This window comes from Hirsutella rhossiliensis (assembly GCF_020360975.1).
Source record: "Hirsutella rhossiliensis strain HR02 chromosome Unknown scaffold00014, whole genome shotgun sequence".
Taxonomy (NCBI): domain Eukaryota; kingdom Fungi; phylum Ascomycota; class Sordariomycetes; order Hypocreales; family Ophiocordycipitaceae; genus Hirsutella; species Hirsutella rhossiliensis.
The window spans coordinates 1,981,626-1,998,578 of NW_025408680.1; the positions used below are offsets into that span (position 1 = coordinate 1,981,626).

The 16,953-nt window shown below is 52.8% G+C and overlaps 4 protein-coding genes across 4 annotated transcripts; 2 read left to right on the forward strand and 2 right to left on the reverse strand.

Moving 5' to 3' along the window:
* Window positions 1–455: 455 nt before the first annotated feature.
* HRG_10113 (retrotransposon polyprotein) lies at window positions 456–1,549 on the reverse strand (the record flags this gene model as incomplete). Its single annotated transcript, XM_044868584.1, has 2 exons — window positions 456–1,278; window positions 1,407–1,549. The coding sequence occupies 2 exons, from the start codon at window positions 1,547–1,549 to the stop codon at window positions 456–458; spliced, it is 966 nt and encodes a 321-aa protein (XP_044716581.1).
* A 1,405-nt stretch (window positions 1,550–2,954) lies between these two features.
* On the reverse strand, window positions 2,955–4,005 carry HRG_10114 (uncharacterized protein; the record flags this gene model as incomplete). The annotated part of the gene is made up of 3 exons (XM_044868585.1): window positions 2,955–3,193; window positions 3,292–3,532; window positions 3,643–4,005. 3 exons carry the CDS (start codon window positions 4,003–4,005, stop codon window positions 2,955–2,957), a joined length of 843 nt encoding a protein of 280 aa, XP_044716582.1.
* Window positions 4,006–10,538: 6,533 nt separating this feature from the next.
* Window positions 10,539–12,658, forward strand: HRG_10115 (PIF1-like helicase domain-containing protein; the record flags this gene model as incomplete). Its single annotated transcript, XM_044868586.1, has 7 exons — window positions 10,539–10,659; window positions 10,850–11,373; window positions 11,444–11,846; window positions 11,909–12,171; window positions 12,246–12,314; window positions 12,363–12,514; window positions 12,556–12,658. The coding sequence occupies 7 exons, from the start codon at window positions 10,539–10,541 to the stop codon at window positions 12,656–12,658; spliced, it is 1,635 nt and encodes a 544-aa protein (XP_044716583.1).
* A 2,034-nt stretch (window positions 12,659–14,692) lies between these two features.
* On the forward strand, window positions 14,693–16,595 carry HRG_10116 (sugar transporter domain-containing protein; the record flags this gene model as incomplete). The annotated part of the gene is made up of 3 exons (XM_044868587.1): window positions 14,693–15,007; window positions 15,201–15,969; window positions 16,045–16,595. The coding sequence occupies 3 exons, from the start codon at window positions 14,693–14,695 to the stop codon at window positions 16,593–16,595; spliced, it is 1,635 nt and encodes a 544-aa protein (XP_044716584.1).
* Between the last annotated feature and the right edge of the window lie 358 nt (window positions 16,596–16,953).

Below are 16,953 nucleotides of genomic sequence, written 5' to 3' on the forward strand. Positions count from 1 at the left end.
AACAGAGGTCGGTACGGGCAGTGGATGGAGCAGTCCAGGGTCTTGTCTCGAGGGGTTTGTTGCGGCGGCAGTCGTGGCAGTTCCGAATATAACGACGGATATCCTCCTTCATCCTTGGCCAGTAGAAGTCTCGTTGGAGCAGCTTGATCACCTTGTTCTGTCCGGCGTGAGCGAAGATCTGGGGTTCGTGGGCTTCGCGAATGAGCGCGGTCTGAAGAAACGTCTGCTTGTCTGAGGTCTGGGCTGGTACGACCAGGTGTGTTCCATGGGTACCGAGGTCTTGGAGGAGGTTCTCTTGGCGGATCAACGAAACGAGTTCGGCTCCCTTCGGGACCGAGTTCGGGTCTAGTTCTGGGCGGTCTTGATCGGGCGTCTGCTGTATCCCTCGGTCTTCTGGGGTCTGTAGGGCACTCGTGGCCCTCAGAACTAATGGTCTAGTAGGCTTAGGTTCGGGACTAAAGTTCTGAGGGCAGGTTGCCGGCGGCCGTAGGGTCTAGAGAGTCGGTCGCGAAGCCTAGCCTTTCCGGAGGGATCAGGGTCACCGTGCGTTCCTCGGCTTCCCGGGCCTTTACGGTAGGGAGCTCCGCTGTCTTCCTGGAGAGGGCATCGGCGACTACGTTCAGTCGACCGGGGCGGTAGAGGAAACGGATGTCGAACTGGGCGAGAAAGTCGGACCATCTGATCTGTCGTACCGAGAGCAGGCGCTTCGTAGAGAAATGGACTAAGGCTTCGTGATCGGTGATCACATCGAACTTCTGGCCTAAGAGCTCTGGGTAGAAGTGCTCTAGACTCTGTACGACGGCGAGGAGCTCTCGATCTTGGATTGGGTAGGCTCGCTCGGCCGGGGTCATGGTCTTAGAGAAGAATCCAACGGGCTTCCAGGTCTGATCAGGCTGTTCCTGCCATAGAACACCAGCTGTGGCATTCCGGGAGGCATCGGTCTCCAGTCGGGTCGGCAGTTCTGGTCTAAAGAAGGCGAGGACCGGGGCTTCGATAGCCAGGCGCTTGAGTTGATCAAATGCTTCGCGTTGCTCCGGGCCCATCACAAAGGCAACATCCTTCTTAAGCAACCGGTTCAAGGGTTCTGCCACTCCAGAGGCGTGGTAGCAGAAAACACGGATGAAGTTGCATAGGCCAACGAATGATCGGATCGCGGTGCGGTCTCGGAGGTCCTCAAACTTCCAGTCTTGTATCGATCGAACTTTCCGAGGGTCGACACTAAGGCCCACACCGGCTTCAAGCAGAACGCCGAGGTAGTCAACCTTGGTCACGTTAAATCTAGACTTCTTGATGTCTCCTGGAGGTTTGCCTGATGGAGTCGCCAGATCACTTCTTGACAGTCTTTCCAGTGGTCTTCTTCTTTATCCGAGTAGATCAGGACGTCATCTGCGTAGGCGCTGGCGCACCGGTCGAGGAGATCGTGAAGCTGCGCGTTGATAAACTGCTGGAACCAGGCGGGACCTACCTTCAGACCGAACGGGAGGACTTTCCAGCGGAAAGTTCCGAAACGGGTGCGAAAGGCGGTCAAATACTCGGAGTCAGGGTCCATGCGGAGACGGTGGAAGGCCTGGATCACATCGATCTTCGTGAAGCGTTGAGCTTCACGGCAACCGAAAGCAGTACCTTCGAGGGACGGAGCGGGCGTGATGCGACTTTTAAGATGATCGTTCATCCAACGGTAGTCGATGCAGAAGCGGCGGGCGGTCGTGTTCGGTTTCGGAGCGAAGAGGACAGAAGCGGCGTGCGGACTCGGATCGGGCTCGATGAAGTCTATCTCCCGGAGGTGATCGACAGTCTCTTTCTCTAGAGGCAGATACTTAACGGGCGTGCGGTACGATGGGGTCCTGTCGGCGAAAGAGGCTTCTCAAGCTCTAGGACTACATCGTGACCGGGTCGGCTCGAAGGTAGGGTGTGGGCCTCTTTCTTCGAGAAGAATCCTCTAGATGGGTGAGCTGGGGCGGTAGACGACTACGGACACAAGCAACATGCTCAGGGTCTTCTCCTGAGGAACGGAATGCTTTGTCCCTGGTAGGTCTTTTGATCCGGGGAGACTTTAGCAACGGTTCGAGCACTAGGGACGGTCTGGTCAAGGCCGGAGCTTGGCTCGAGCTGGACTGGATCCCGGGCATCAACGGTTCGAGTTCGTTCCACTGTTCGAATCTCTCGTGAGACTCTACTTGGCAGACCAGGGCGTTAATCAGGGCTTGATCTTCGGAGGCTTGGATCGAGGCGACGGAGACGAAGTCGGTAGCAGGGGCGGTCGTGAGCTGAAAACGGACAGACTTCTTGGCAGACGGAGACTTGGACTGAAACGACGGAGACGGAGTCGGTAACGGGTCGGGACAGAGGCCGGAGGAGTTTGATCAGAGCGGCCCCAGTTCTTGTGGAGGATCCGGTAGCGTTTCTCCTCTTTCTCGAGCAGGCGGTTCCGCCTCTCAGCGTCGGCCTGGATCTTAGGGTCGATCCGACCCGAGAGCGGGGCTTGACGAGAGAGCTGGATCGTCGGGAGAACTTGGCGAGGCAGGAAGATCATCTGGCCAGATGATCTGTCGGGCGGCGCAGTCAAGCAGGAGGCGCTTCTCCCGCATCCAGAAAAGACCGATAAAGATATCATGGCCACACTCAGCTATATCAAATGTCTCGTTTGCGAACGAACGGCCATCGATGACGAAAGTGGCGACCAGCTGTTTCTGGATATAGCCGGCTGGCTTTCCACGGAAGTTTTGGAGGAATCCGACTCGGGAGCTCCTTAATCTGGGCTCCGAGTCTTTGGGCGGCGGACTGGGCGAAGGTTGGGCTAACCAGCAAACGGGTTTCGGCTCCGGTATCACAGAGGGAGCGGGCAGGTAGGCTCACACCATCCACTTGGACTTGACTTGGCAGAGTGAATGACTTGCTAGACCTACTCGCTGTCTGTGACACCTTAGGGACCATCAAGGAGTCTTGTGATGGTCCTATTCGTTTCCCGAATCTTGATCAGAGTCGTTGGCAGGGACAGGGACGGAGGCGACACGGGAGACAGCATGGGTGCGGTCGGGACACTCGCGAGAGGTGCCCTGTTTTCCACAAATAAAGCAGGTGCCATTATCCCAATGGACCCTTTTCTCATCGTCGGTCAAGGCTCTGCCAGCATCACGCGAGGTGATAGGGTCGAGCCGGTCTTGTTCGGAGTCTTGGCGGTAGTCGGAGCAGTCTTAGTCGGCGCGCGGCGAGATCGGTCGGAAGAGCGGGAGTCCTGTGTCTGCCTCATACTCCTCTTCTGGCAGTGGACAGCGTCTTTAATGAACCCACAGAAAACCTCGTAGGTCACGGACTCGTCGCGGGTCTTGGTCAAGAGGCTGTTATCTAGGTTGGCCGGGATGTGCTGCCACAGGGTATGCTTCATCTGGTCCTCGGGCACACGACCGGTCGCAGTTAAGTAGTCAAATTCCGCAAGAAAGTCCACAATGTCGGTCTTCCCATTCACGGTAAACTGGAGGCGTTGCAGGCGGTCAAGAGCCTCGGAAAGCTCATTCGGATTGCCATAGGCGGACTCAAGGGCTTGGATCATCTCTGCCACTCCAGAGAAGGGTCGAGTGTCAGAGGAGAAGCGGGTTTCAAGTGCTCGGCGGGCTTTTCCTCGAGCAGGTTATACAGACAGACCATCCGGCTGTTCTCAGTCCGGAAGGTTCGCACGTCTTCGTCAAATTTGTTCTTTATGCTCAGGATGAAGGAATGGAACTCGTCCTTCTTCCCTGAGAACGTCGCGGAGACCTTGATGCGCGATTTGGCGGCGTCGCTGTACTCGGGGTTCTTGCCCTCTGGGAAGGGGGCAAAAATAGGCCAGGCAGCTTTGCCTGTTGGTCGGAAGGCCGGGCCATTTGGGCCGGCAAAAGCAGTCGAGGGCTCCCGGTGCTGTCGATTTGATTCAACAGACGGAGAGCGTTCATTTAGACGGGCCGTTAAGGCCGCAATCTGTTCTCTCATCTCGCGGATGAGAGCGTCTTGGGGGCTCGGGGCAGCCATGGCTACTATTTCGGATTCAGTGGCTTGGCCAGCAAGCCGGGTGGAACGGCGAGGCTGATCCGATGGCAGGGCTTCCTCAGATATCATAGTCTCGAGGTCAGAGTCTAGGGTCGGAAATGATACCACGCGGAATCACGGTCAGATGCCTGCACGAGCAGGGACGGTCGGAGGTCAGACGGGACGACTCCTTGGTCGGAACGGTTGGTCGGACGACTACACACACGCGTAGTCTTGGTCGGAACGGACGTGATCTCAGCCTTGAGGATCACTTGGTCGGTGGTCGGAGTCTTGGTCGGAACGGTCAGAACGGATGCGCTGGATTTACGTCAGGCGCGTGTGACGTGAAAGCTCGGTGCCTATTTGCTTAATCGCTGGCAAGCGATCTTATTGAGCTTTGAGTAGTGTTACGGCCAGGCACATACGAGCCTTGACGGCTATAAAGATGTATTGGCACTATGAACAAAGACTCAAAGCTAAGGAGCAAGAAAGGAAGACTAGACTACACGACCGAGCGGGCCCTTATATAGACACGAGGTCGCGCGTGGGCACGTGATGCTGCTTGGGCACGTGACACTGGTGAGGTTCTGCGCTGGCGGCTCTACGCTGGCGCCCAGGGTCGTGACAGATATAATAGTCGGCTACTTATACCTTTAGCTTTAGCTTTAAATTAAGGCATCGAGCGCTAGACTTAACGGCGCGGTATACGCTCTTATAAGTATAGTCTAGAGATAATATCCTATCTTATAAGCGTTAAAGGACCTTATCTTAAAATACCTATGCCGTACGCGCCCTTAAGCCGGTTTATCCCTCCTCGCTAAACTAAGGTAAAGGTATAAGGGAAAGCTTATTTATTAGCACCGCGCCTCCCTCTACTAAGGAAGCTCTTATATAAGTCTATAGCGCCTCTTATAAGATAAGCTATAGATCCTATGCCTTAATATCTACCCTTATTAGCCGGTCTTAATCCCTTTAAGAAAGCGTATCTAAGACTATAGAGTTTTACCTTAGCCGGTACTTAATTAAGAAGTTAAAGTATAAGAGATACTCCGCTTAGTAGGCTTACCGCTTTAAGAGGTACTAGTAGGTTATAAAGTACTTAAGGTTCTTATAGTCTATAAGAACCTTAAAGCTCTTATAGCTTTAAAGCTTTACTTACTATTACTTAAGGTAGCTAATAATCGCTAATATCTCCTTATTATAAATAGCGTAATTCCGCTCCGCTAAGGTTAGCTTATAAGAGTAGAACGCTATTAGTTACTTCTACTTATCTACCTCCTAGGAGAGTATTCCTTTAAGTACCTAGCCGCTATAGTTTACTTTAACTAATATAGACTAATTAAAGTCTTATTAAAGTAATACTAAGGCTTACGAGAATAGGTCCTTAAGCGTATAAAACGCTCTTTCTTATATAGGCCCTTAATAAAAAGCGGTTTACTTCCTAGTAATCTCGTTTAAAGGTATTATAATATAAGAGAAGCTCTTAATAAATATCTTATAATAGTTTACGAACCTAAGGAAGCTTTATATACCTATTTATATAGTTAGGGCCGCTTATCTTAAATCGCTTAGATCTTTATAGGATCTACCTATATACCTACGCCTATATAAATAATAAAGCCTAGGTACTTAACCCTCTTAACTTTAAATTTATACTTATCTAGGTTAAAGTAAAGCCTATAAAGTTAAAGGCGCTTTAAGACCCTCTATACTTTCTATATATAGTCTTTATAGGAGCCGCTTATATAAATAAGGATATTATCTATATATATAGAGGCGAACTTATTAAAGAAGTCTTAAAGTATATTATTAATATAACGCTAAAAGGTAGCGGGCGCTTTTAAGAGGCTAAAGGGCGTTATAATCTACTTAAATAAGCCGTAGTATATATAGAACGCTGTCTTTTACTTATTACCCTTTAAGATCTATACCTTATAGAACGCTTATTTTACGTTTAGCTTTATAAACTACTTTACCTTTAAAAGGTTATAGAGCGTATCTAAGATTAAGGGTAAGGGGTAGCGGTCTAGCTTTATAATTACGTTTAAAGCCCTATAGTTATAATAAAACTATATCCTGCCCTTTAGTTTATATATAAATAAGACTAGCGCTCCTACCTTAGAGCTACTTACTTAAATAAAACCCTTATTTAAGAGGTCCCTTAGCGTCTTTTTTAGTACTAATAGCTCTATATATAATATATTATATAGCAGTCTAAATAGTATAAGCGGTTCTTACCCCTTTTTATTAATATAAAGTATAATCCTATAGTCTACCTTTAGCTTATATAAGTTAAGCTTATTTACTTCCTAAGACTTAAATAGTAAGAGGAGGTCGTAAAAGCGCTTTAGTATCTACTATTATAGCTTAGAGGGCGACTTTAGCTTCTTTATTTAAAGGGCCTTATTAATATCTACTAAGCTAACTATATAAACCGCTATATTAGCCGCTACCTAGCCTTCCTCCCGCTCTACCTATCGTATAGTTCCTATAAAGATAGAGGTAAGGACTTTTTAGGCTAAGTATAAAGCTCGTATACTTAGTTTAACGCCTATAGAACTATTATTATAGTAGACCTACTATTATATAGGCCTAAACTATAGCTTCTTTTAGTATAGAACTAAGTATAACTCTATATATAATAACTAAGGTTTCCTAAGGATTAAGGGAAACTCTAGCTAAGGGATTATATAAGCTATAATAAGCTTATAATAACTATTAACCTTTATAGCTAGCTATATAATACCCTTAATTACTATACTTTCTATCGCGCTTAAGGCGCCTTTTACTTACCTTAAGGCGATCTTCTTTACTAGTACTTATATCTTTTATATAAGCGCCTCGTTAACTATAGTATAGTACTAATAGCCCTTACTTATAAGGGCAGCGATAAGTAAAGAGTTATTAATTATAACCTATATTAAAGTAAGCTCTTTTTTTATATAGGTAGATAATTCCTCTTTCTCCTTTACTAGTACTAGTAATTAAGGCTCTAGAGCTTATCTTTACTTTAGAGCTACTCTTTTTCCTCTAGGCCTAGGGGTATAGAGTCCTCTTTATTATCTAAGGTAAAGAGCGGTTCTATCTTTACTACTTAAACTACTATAAGCCGGTTAGCTAAAAGGAAGGGGCATTTAAATATAAAGTATATAAACGCGCTATAATATAAGTAGCGGCCGTTAGCCTTTCTTTTTCTAATTTCCTTACTTATTACCTACTTCGCTTACTACTTAAAGTATAAGATAGTATAGGGGATATTTAATAATAACTTCCTACTATATTTAGCTCGGTCTATATAAGTAGCTAATATTAAGGTATCCTTATTAATATCGATAGTTAGCTATTCCTCTTATAAAGAGGCAGTAATCCTATTACCGCTATATAGTATATACCTATAAAGCTTTTAAAAACATAGCGTCTACTTATAGCCCTATACTACCTTTATTAACCGGCTTATATACTCGCTATAGTTAATAAGTATAATTATAAGGATAAGTAGCTCTTATAAAGCTAGCGTAATTAACTTTTATAACTATATAAGCTTTACGCTATCTTCTTATACTATAGTTCCTACTACCTATAAGAGCGTCTCTTTAAAGTTAAGGAGGAATTCGCTAAAGGTCTATCCGTCCCTTTACTTAAGGGTCTATAACCTATCCTATGCCTTCTCCCGCTCTTATATATTGCCGAACGTATATATAAGGTATTAAAAGAAGTCCTATAGGTCGCGTCTACTTTTAGGGCCGCCCTTATCCTAGAATCTAGAGATCCGCTATATCTAGGGCTCTAGTAGTATATAAAGGAGCGAATACTATACTATATCGTAATAGCCGTTTAGGCCCTATTTCTTATTTATTATAAACTTTATCTATAGCTAGCTAAGGAAGAAGTAAAAGGACTTAAGCTTACTATCTTAAGTCGGCTAAGGAAGCGGCTTTTATATTAGTAGTACCGCTACTATAACCGGTATTATAGAGGTTATAGGGGTTAACGCTAGTCTTATAGACAGCTCCCTTAATATAGCGAGAACCTTATTCTTCTCGCTAGCTATCGCGCTTTTAATTGCTTCTAGGATAGCTACGATACTTCCTATCTACCTAGGGAGTAGCGGGGTGCTCCTTTAAGAAAGCGGCACCCTTTTTAAGGAGATATCTATTAGATCTATTAATTAATAGCTTATACTATTATAGAGTAGGTAGAGGCGTATATATAGGTGCTATTTATAAGATAATATTAATAAGCTATATAGAGCTCTTCTATATACGGCTAGCCCGTATATATATATATAGGATCTAGCCCTTTATATATAACTATATAGCTTAGGCTATAGCCTAAGCCTATAACTTATAATAGTTAAAGACTCTTATAATAGTAAGTAATATAATAATAGTATCTCTTCTTTAGCTAGTAGTAGCTTAGGGATATTAACGTTATAGTTATATACTAAGTAGTTAACCTTCTTACTATATAGTACTAGCTTACTATAGCCGCGATACCCTTATTTATATAAGAGTTAACGCTATTATAGCCTTATAGTAAGAACTTTATATACTAATTTAGGCTACCTTAAGCCTACGTTATCCTTAAACGCCTCTAAGCTAGCTTAATACTTAATAAGGCTAATATTCTTTTATAATAGTAGCTTAAGAAGCTATTAGTAATACCCCTTTTTAATAGGTTTCTTACTAATTCCTACTACTAAGACCTTAATAAGCTATTACTTTAAATCCGTAATCCTAACGTTATTATAGTTATACAGGTAAGGCAACCCCGCACGGGTTGCGCAATAAGCCTTTCGGAACGAAGATTACGACCGGAGGGGAAGAGAAAAGAGCAAACATAAGAGAGGCAGAAGGAATAGATAAGGGACGAGAAGCCATTGGTAGGACCTACATCTAGGGAATAGCCGAGGCCATATCGGCCGCGGGGTAGTGCAGCAGGCGTCAGTCAGTAGGGACCATAGACAGCTAGCGCGCATAATAGTAGGTAAGTAGCATACGTAAGGACATGCCAAGTCGGGAGGTAGAGGAATATGGATATGTGATTAAGAAGCATGTTATGCGCCGCGCGGAGCATGGCGAAGAGAGGGGCTATACGTCAGCGGCATATATATGAAGAATGTTTGCCTAAGGAGGTAGTAGCATAGTAAGTAGGTAAGGCCAAGAGAGCAGACGCAATAGAGGGCAGCACCCATTACGATGAAGCCAGCCAGCATCGAATGGCAGCACGGGGCGGAGAGCGGCGTAGGCCCAGCACGGAGGCAGCCAGAGGACCATACACAGCAATGAGGTTCAGGCCGATCTCGGCGGCGCCGGTGCCCGGTACGGAGGGCCGGCAGGGGGCGCATGAGAGGGCGTCAGGGCTGGTGCTGCCGAAGCGAAGGCGGCGGGGCGGCCGGCCGGCGAGAATCAGGGAGGACCGGCGCGGGGAGGCAGGCACGACCAGGGCCACGGCGGAAGGACGCCCCAGGCACAAGCGACCAGGGGCGATGGAAGGAAGACGGCGCCGTCGACACCGGAGACGAGGCGGGAGGCGAAACGTAGAGAAGCCGGCGAGGCGAGGTGGTTTCCTTCTCACGCCGCCAAGCTCCGGCCGCGCGCCGCGGCCCGGGCGGGAAGGAGGCCGGGGCGGCCAAGGCAGCAGATCGACATAAGCCAGCAGCCGCTATTCCGGGATATCCAGCCGCGGCCGACATCGGGGCGGCTCTGGCGACACAGCCGTGGAGCGCGGCGGGCCCAGCCCCAGGTCCGGCGGCACGTCAAAGACGGCCTCAGAGGATACAGCCCCGGCCGGGGAGGGGGCCAGGGGGTGCCATCGGGGACGCCGCCGAGGCGCACAGCCCAGTGCAGAAATGAAAAGCCAACTCGCCGGTATAGTTCCCAAGCAGGCCCCCAGGGTCGGTCGACGGACAGAGGTGGTTAACGTGATGTAGATGAGACGACGATGGGCCCGCCGCCCCTCGACAGAGACAGAAGAAAGCGCAGCCCGGTCGGCAAAGAAATCGAGGCAAGACATGGCGGCCGCGCGTCAAGCATGGCCGGGCCGTCCCTAGGCCCCACGGCAAGTCAACAGGCGCCTCGGGATATCCTGCCTCGGCCAGTAGCCGCGATAGAGAGCGCCACAGGGGACATGGCTAAGGCCGCAGAGCCTGGCGAAGCAATAGAAGGCCGACGCGCAGGTAGGGATCCTAAACGGGGCCAAGGGGTGTGCATAGAGACGTCTAATAGGGTATAGATGGGATGACGAGAGGCCCGCCACGTCGAGAGAGACAGAAGAGGAAGGGTGTAACGACGAGACAGAACTAACAACGGGTGCACGTGCCCGTGCACGGACCACACCCAAGGCTGTATATAAATCTCTGCCTACGGGCTTCTCTTCTTTCTTTCTCTTGGACCCTTAAGCTGAAACTTCGTCCATAGAGCCAATACAAGGATAGCCGTCAAGGCTTAGTTCTGGCCGTGACAAGGCAGTGCCGCCAGCGGACAGACCGAGGCAAAACGGAGCCGCGGCGACCAGAGGAGGCCAAGGCCAAGGAGATGCAGGCCGAAGACCTGGCGGACGTGCTGCGGGGCCTCGAAGAGGAGTTCGAGGCGGGCGAGAGGCTGGCCGAGGCGGGCGTGGTGCGCGCCGGTGCCGCGCGAAAGGGAGGTCAGGACGGTACGGAGGTTCTACCGGGCGTTCCACAACACCAGCGCGCTACCGACCGCAACATGCAGTCTCTGCTACCGCAAGCGGGCCCGGGAGGAGCTAAGGGAGATGGCGTGGGAGCGAGTAAACCTACCGGGCTCGGCGCTCTCGGGCGGCGCTGCCGCGGCAGGAGGAGGTGCGGGCTATTAAGTCGCAGCAGAGGAGCGCCGCGCGGGAGCGGAGCGGGCCATACAGGGCATCCAGGGCTCCCAAGGCGGCGGGGCGGCGGCAGGGTCGGGGCGGACCGCGGCGCGGCCCTCCGCGGGGTCATGGGGATTCGGCGAGGATGACATGGACGTGACGGCGGCCGACGGCGACCCAGACGTAGGCACGGCGGCGGGGATGCGCGTGCGGCTCCGCCCCTCCAGCTCCTTCCCCGCCGCCGGCCGGGAGCTGGCCAGGCTGACGCTGAACGAGAAGCAGTCGATCGCCCTCCTCATCGTCTGCCGGCAGCTCGACCAGGTCCGGCAGGCCAATGAGGCAGGCGGCGACGGAGACGGGGAAGGTCAGCTCTGCCTGTTCATCGGCGGCGAGGGCGGCACCGGCAAGTCGCGCGTCATCGAGGCGCTCGTCGAGCTGCTCGCCCGGAGGGAGCTGTCGAGCCGGATGCTAGTCACAGCGACGTCGGGCACGGCGGCAGCGCGGATCAACGGCATCACCCTCCACTCGGCCTGCGGCCTCGCCGTCGGCCAGGGCGGCCAGGCGGGAGGGCGACCAAGGGGTGGACGGCGTGCGGCTGCCGGGCGCGGGCGAGCGCTTCGTCGACGGCCGGTCGCGCATGGACTGGCGGGAGAAGGAGGTGCTGGTGGTCGACGAGGTCAGCATGCTCGGGGCGCGCACGCTATACGCCGCCAACGAGCAGCTCTGCCGGCTGCGGGGGTCGGCGCGGGACTTCGGCGGCATCCCGGTGGTGATCTTCTGCGGCGACTTCCACCAGTTCCGGCCGGTGCAGGAGCGGTCGATCCTGCTGCCGAGCGCGGCGGTGTCGTGGGACGAGGACAGGGCCTTCACGGCCGAGCAGCGGCGGCAGCACGACAAGGCGCACGCGCTCTGGCGGCGGTTCACGACGGTCACCATGCTCGACGAGCAGATGCGGGCCGCCGGCGACCCCGAGCTGCGGCGCCTGCTCGGGCGGATCCGGCGGGCGAGCAGGACCGGTCGGACCTCGAGCTGCTCAACTCGAGTGCCACCGGCCGGCAGGCGGATCCGTGGGAGACAGGCGTGACGGTGGTCACGCCGCTCAACCGGAACCGCTGGAACCTCAACCTCGAGGCGGCGCTCGCGTTCCGGGCGCGGCAGCGGACGGCGGCGCGCGTCTTCCTCTCCGAGCACAAGTGGAAGGACGGCACGCCGACGGAGGAGGAGGCGGTGCTGATGCTCGGCCAGGGCGACGACAGCGCGACGCCGGTGCCGGCCGTCTTCGTCTTCGTGCCGGGCATGCCGGTCGTCGTGAACCAGAACACGCACCAGGGGCTGAAGGTGGTGAACGGCGCCGGGAACACGGCGGTGGCGGTGATACCCGACCGGGCCTTCCCGGCCACCGCGTCTCGGCGGAGCTGACGGTGCACTTCGGGCCGCCGGCGGGCATCGTGCTGGCGTCGGAGACGACCAGGGACCTCCACTTCGTCGGGATGCCGTCCGGGACGATCCTGCTGACGCCCATCACCGTCAAGATCACGGCGCAGCGGAAGCGGCCCTGGCAGCGCAACGACGTCGGCCGGCGCGGCCTGCCGTGCGCCGCGGCCTTCGCCTGCACCGACTACAAGGTGCAGGGCGGGACGATCGAGCGCGTCGCGCTCGAGCTGCGAGGGCGAGGACGACGACGGTCGAGGGCAGGGCGGTGGCGTCGCCGTGCGACCCGTACAGCCTCTACGTGCAGCTCTCGCGGTGCCCGACGCTCGACGGCATCATGCTCGTATCGGAGGTGCGGGAGCGGGACCTTATAGGAACCGGGTGCCCGGGGAAATGACAGCGGCGCAGGCCCGGCTAGAGGAGCTAAGCAAGCAGACAACACAGGAAGCAGGTAGCCTACTCCGCAGCTAAGGTAGGCGGGATTAGGACCATCACGATATTTATTCAGGGGAGAGGAAGACATATCTTAGCAAACTCGCCACCAAAGCGTCTTACTTCATCATCACCGAGAAGAAGGATAGAAGTAGGGATAACAAGGGCAACAACAGGAGAACGCCGACGAATGAAAAGAGCTCAAAAGCGCCGACCAATCAGGGGGCCGGAATGGCGGGGGGAAATTGATGGCGAATTTTTTTTTCCCCGGGGAGGAACCCTTAAGTCCTTTCGTTCCGAAAGGCATAAGGCCGGCCCCATAACGCGAAGTTGCCTATACCTAGCTCGCTCGCAGCCGGGGCATCGTAAGTTATAACGGCGGCGGCTACTACGCTAGCAGAAGCAATAGTAGCGGCGATAGCGATAGCGGCCGCGACGGCCGCGACAGCCGCGGCGGCAGACGCCGCAGCGGCAACAGCGGCGATAAAGGTATCACGGCGGCTGCCTAATTCGAGGGGCAGCTCGAGGCGCCTTAACGTAAGCATACGACGGCACCGGGGCTAAGATAAGATCGACGAGCTAAGCTAGAGCCCTCGGTCCCTCGCAGCGTCCTAACAACGATTGCCCGCCCGAGGAAATACTAAGGGAAGGGGATTAAGAGGAGGATATAGCCGGAGGGGCACGCCTATAGCCTCGTCGCAGCCGGCGGCATCGTCGCAGCCGGCTGCTTCGTCGGGCGTTAGAGGGATCGTTGAGTGGCAAGCTATTGAGTGGGTGCCGCCGCCGCCGCCGCCGCCGGCCACATAGCCATAAGGGCAGCGGCGGCGGCAGCGGCGGCAGCTGCAGCCGGGTCAATTAGTAGGCTATTGCAATATTAACTTAAGGCTAGAAATGCGTTATTTGAGCGAATTGAGCGGACGCGTTATGCGGCCGCAGATGCGCCGGCGGAAGGGGCGCAAAGTGTATGTGTATATGTAGACGAGGGCATTTGGAAGGTACGGGTAATTACTTGCTAGGGCGGACGCGGTATAAGTAGTGCGGGGGCCTGGCGCGGGTACGTATTTAAAAAATGGGTCTATTATACTAATAGTAAAAGGGCGTTGTATAAATAGCTTTACTCTATTAGTGATAGGCCCTGACTAAATATCTAGCCCGCCTAATAGGTAGGTCAAAAAGCGGGGGAGTGTGGCTGGTCAAGGCATAGAGCTGATACTGGAAATTTGGGTGCGCACGTTCCCTGCACCTACGTAGCAAGCTGCCACGGTAAACCAGAAAGTAAGGGTTTCGTAATACGTAGAAAATGCAGATTGAGTGTTCTGGCGGCGTTATGGCGTGTATGTCTCTAAGAGAGGCCTTCCTCATATAAAACTTGCTGTGCTTGTTCTTCTTCTCGGACCTCTCTGCCTCTGCCTTATCCCATTGTGCGGCCATGACCTCCCACTCAGCCGGTGCAATCGACTTGTTCTCTGCATCTTGTAAGAGTTCTTGCGAGAGCTCTGGCAAAAGCTGCTGGAAGGGCAGCACGATGATAATTTCGTCTTGTGTGGGGTCAACATGTTAGTATTGTAACTAGCTGCCACCAGCACCTCCACGGCATATAGGTCCACTTCCAGGTCATTTGTCGGAGTATCACTTCACTTTGGCCTGCACAACACACTGGTTTCCTCACAGTAACCCTGAAGCCTTGTCACCTGACAGGGCTGAGGGGAACCAAGGGTTGCTGCTACAGAAGATACACCAAAGCTGACGTTACTGTGGTAATTGGGGGCTCGGGGCCGTTTCAGAGCTTAGACTTGTAAAACGACAAAAGGGAGGTCACATGTTACGGTTACGTACGCTGTTCCGGCGTCTCACCGCCCAACACGTAGTACGGCGTCTTTCCGTCGAGAGGGGGGAGAGGCCTTCCCCTCATACGTACTCCATGTGTCGTTTCCCTGGCTAGCGAGTCTCTCCGGGCAGAACATACCGCGAACAGCAAGCCCCTGTTGGCATCGTCATTATGGCAGACGGTGGCAAGCATGTCGCACTCCAACATCGCGGAGACCGGGCTGTTGCCGGCCCCGACGGCCCCACTGCCACGACCAAGGCCGGAGCCGAGCCTCGCGCCGATGCCGATGCGGACCCCGTCGAGCCCATTCACACGGAGCACCAGCTTAGCTTCCTCGAGGCTGTCAGGCTGTACCCAAAGGCCATCGCATGGTCCGCTTTTTTCTCCATCGGGGTCATCTCGGCTGCTTTCGACCAGCAGCTCGTGGGCAGCCTCTACTCAGCGCCACAGTTCCAGCGCGACTTTGGCTATAAGTATAGAGGCGAGGTGAAACAATCGGCTTCCTTGCTCCATTGCTATTAATTTTTTTTACCACCATTGCACTCTCCAGATTCGCAGGCCCTTCCACTCCTCCTTCCCCTCATCCTCCTCCGCCTCGTCCTCGCCATCCTTATAGTCGCGTATTGTGCGCATTCTTACTAGCGGTGGCTAATCTATGGGAGAGCCTCGAGTTGAGCAGTACATCATCGATGCATCGTGGCAAAGCGGGCTGAGCATGGGCCCACCCGTCGGCCAGGTCGTCGGCGCACTCTTCGCCGCATACCCCATGGAGTGGTTTGGCCGCAAACGCACGTTCGCAGCCTGTGTGGTTGGCACCGCGGGGCTCGTTTGTATACAGTTCTTTGCTCGTGCCATTGGCGTCCTCGTCGTAGGCGAACTGCTCGCGGGCCTGGTGCTAGGCGTCTTCGTCGTCATTGCGCCAACCTACGGCTCCGAGGTGTGCCCGACAGCCATCCGGGGCCACCTTACATCTTATATCGAGCTATGTTTTGTCCTTGGCCAGCTCGTAGCCAACGGCGTCACCGTTGGCACCCAGCACATGCGAACCCACTGGGCCTACTCGCTCCCCTTCGCCCTACAGTGGTTCTGGGCCGCTATCATCATCCCTGGCCTGTTCTTCGCTCCGGAGAGTCCTTGGTGGCTAGTGCGCAGGGCCCGCTTGGATGATGCCCAGGAGTCGCTGCGCCGCCTGGCCTCGCCCGACGTTGACGTTGCAGCGACACTCGCCTTTATCGTCGAGACGAACCGGCTCGAGCTGGAGCTTGAGGCGGGAAGCACGTATCGGGATTGCTTCAGGCGCGTCAACTTGCGACGCACCGAGATTTCGTCTGGCGTTTACTGTGCCCAGGTATTGTCGGGAATTTACCTTATCAGCTACGGAACCTACTTTTTCCAGCAGGCTGGGCTACCGACGGACCAGGCCTTTAACATGTCGGTCGCATTCCTGGGTGAGTTGGGCGGCGAGGGATGATATTATGCTCATGGTCGATGCATTTCTCGCTAAATGTCAGCTGTCTTCGCAGGCATCGGCTTTCTCGGCGTCCTCGTGTCTTGGTTCCTCCTCGTTTGCGTCGGGCGCCGGGCTCTCTACGTCGGCGGCCTCGCCGTCTTGTCCGGTCTGCAGCTTCTCATCGGCATCCTCGACTGTGTCCCCGGACGCCCAAGCGGAGTCATATGGGCAGAATCTGCCCTGATGCTTGTATGGAACTTGCTATACAACATGACCATTGGTCCTGTCTGCTTCGTTCTTCTGTCCGAGTGCTCCGCTACCCGCGTGCGCTCCAAGACGATTGCGGTGGCCACAGCTGCGCAGGGGCTCTTAGGCATCGTTATGACCATTGCAATTCCCTATATGATTAACTCGGCCCAGGCCAATATGCAGGGCAAGCTGGGCTTTTTCTTTGGAGGGCTGGCTGGACTTTGTCTACTTTGGGCCTATTTTCGTGTTCCTGAGACTAGAGGCCGGACTTATGAGGAGCTAGATCTCTTATTCGACAAAGGGGTGCCCGCGAGGAGGTTTAAGCGCTACCAGTTAGACAACATACTAGGGGTGAGAGCTACGGATAGTCGATGAAAAGCAAGTTTGCATTACAAGCTGTATCTATAACGCCGCATAAAACGAGGGCGTCACTATATTATAGTAATAAGCGGAAGGTAACATTAGTAATTATATAGACTATAAATATATCTATAAAGAGGGGTTTTTATTTATACGCGTAGTAATACCTTTAGTATATTACGACTAAAGTCAATAAGTTACGCGTCGAGGGTTCTATAAGACAGGGCTTTAATCTGCCTTATTTAACTTAGGTGTTAATAGATAGGATATAAAAGCTCTATAGTCCTAACTATATTCCCTCTTTTCGCTTTAGGAATAACTATAATTATTAGTTACTAACTATAACTTTAATTACTAGGATTAATACGTTTTT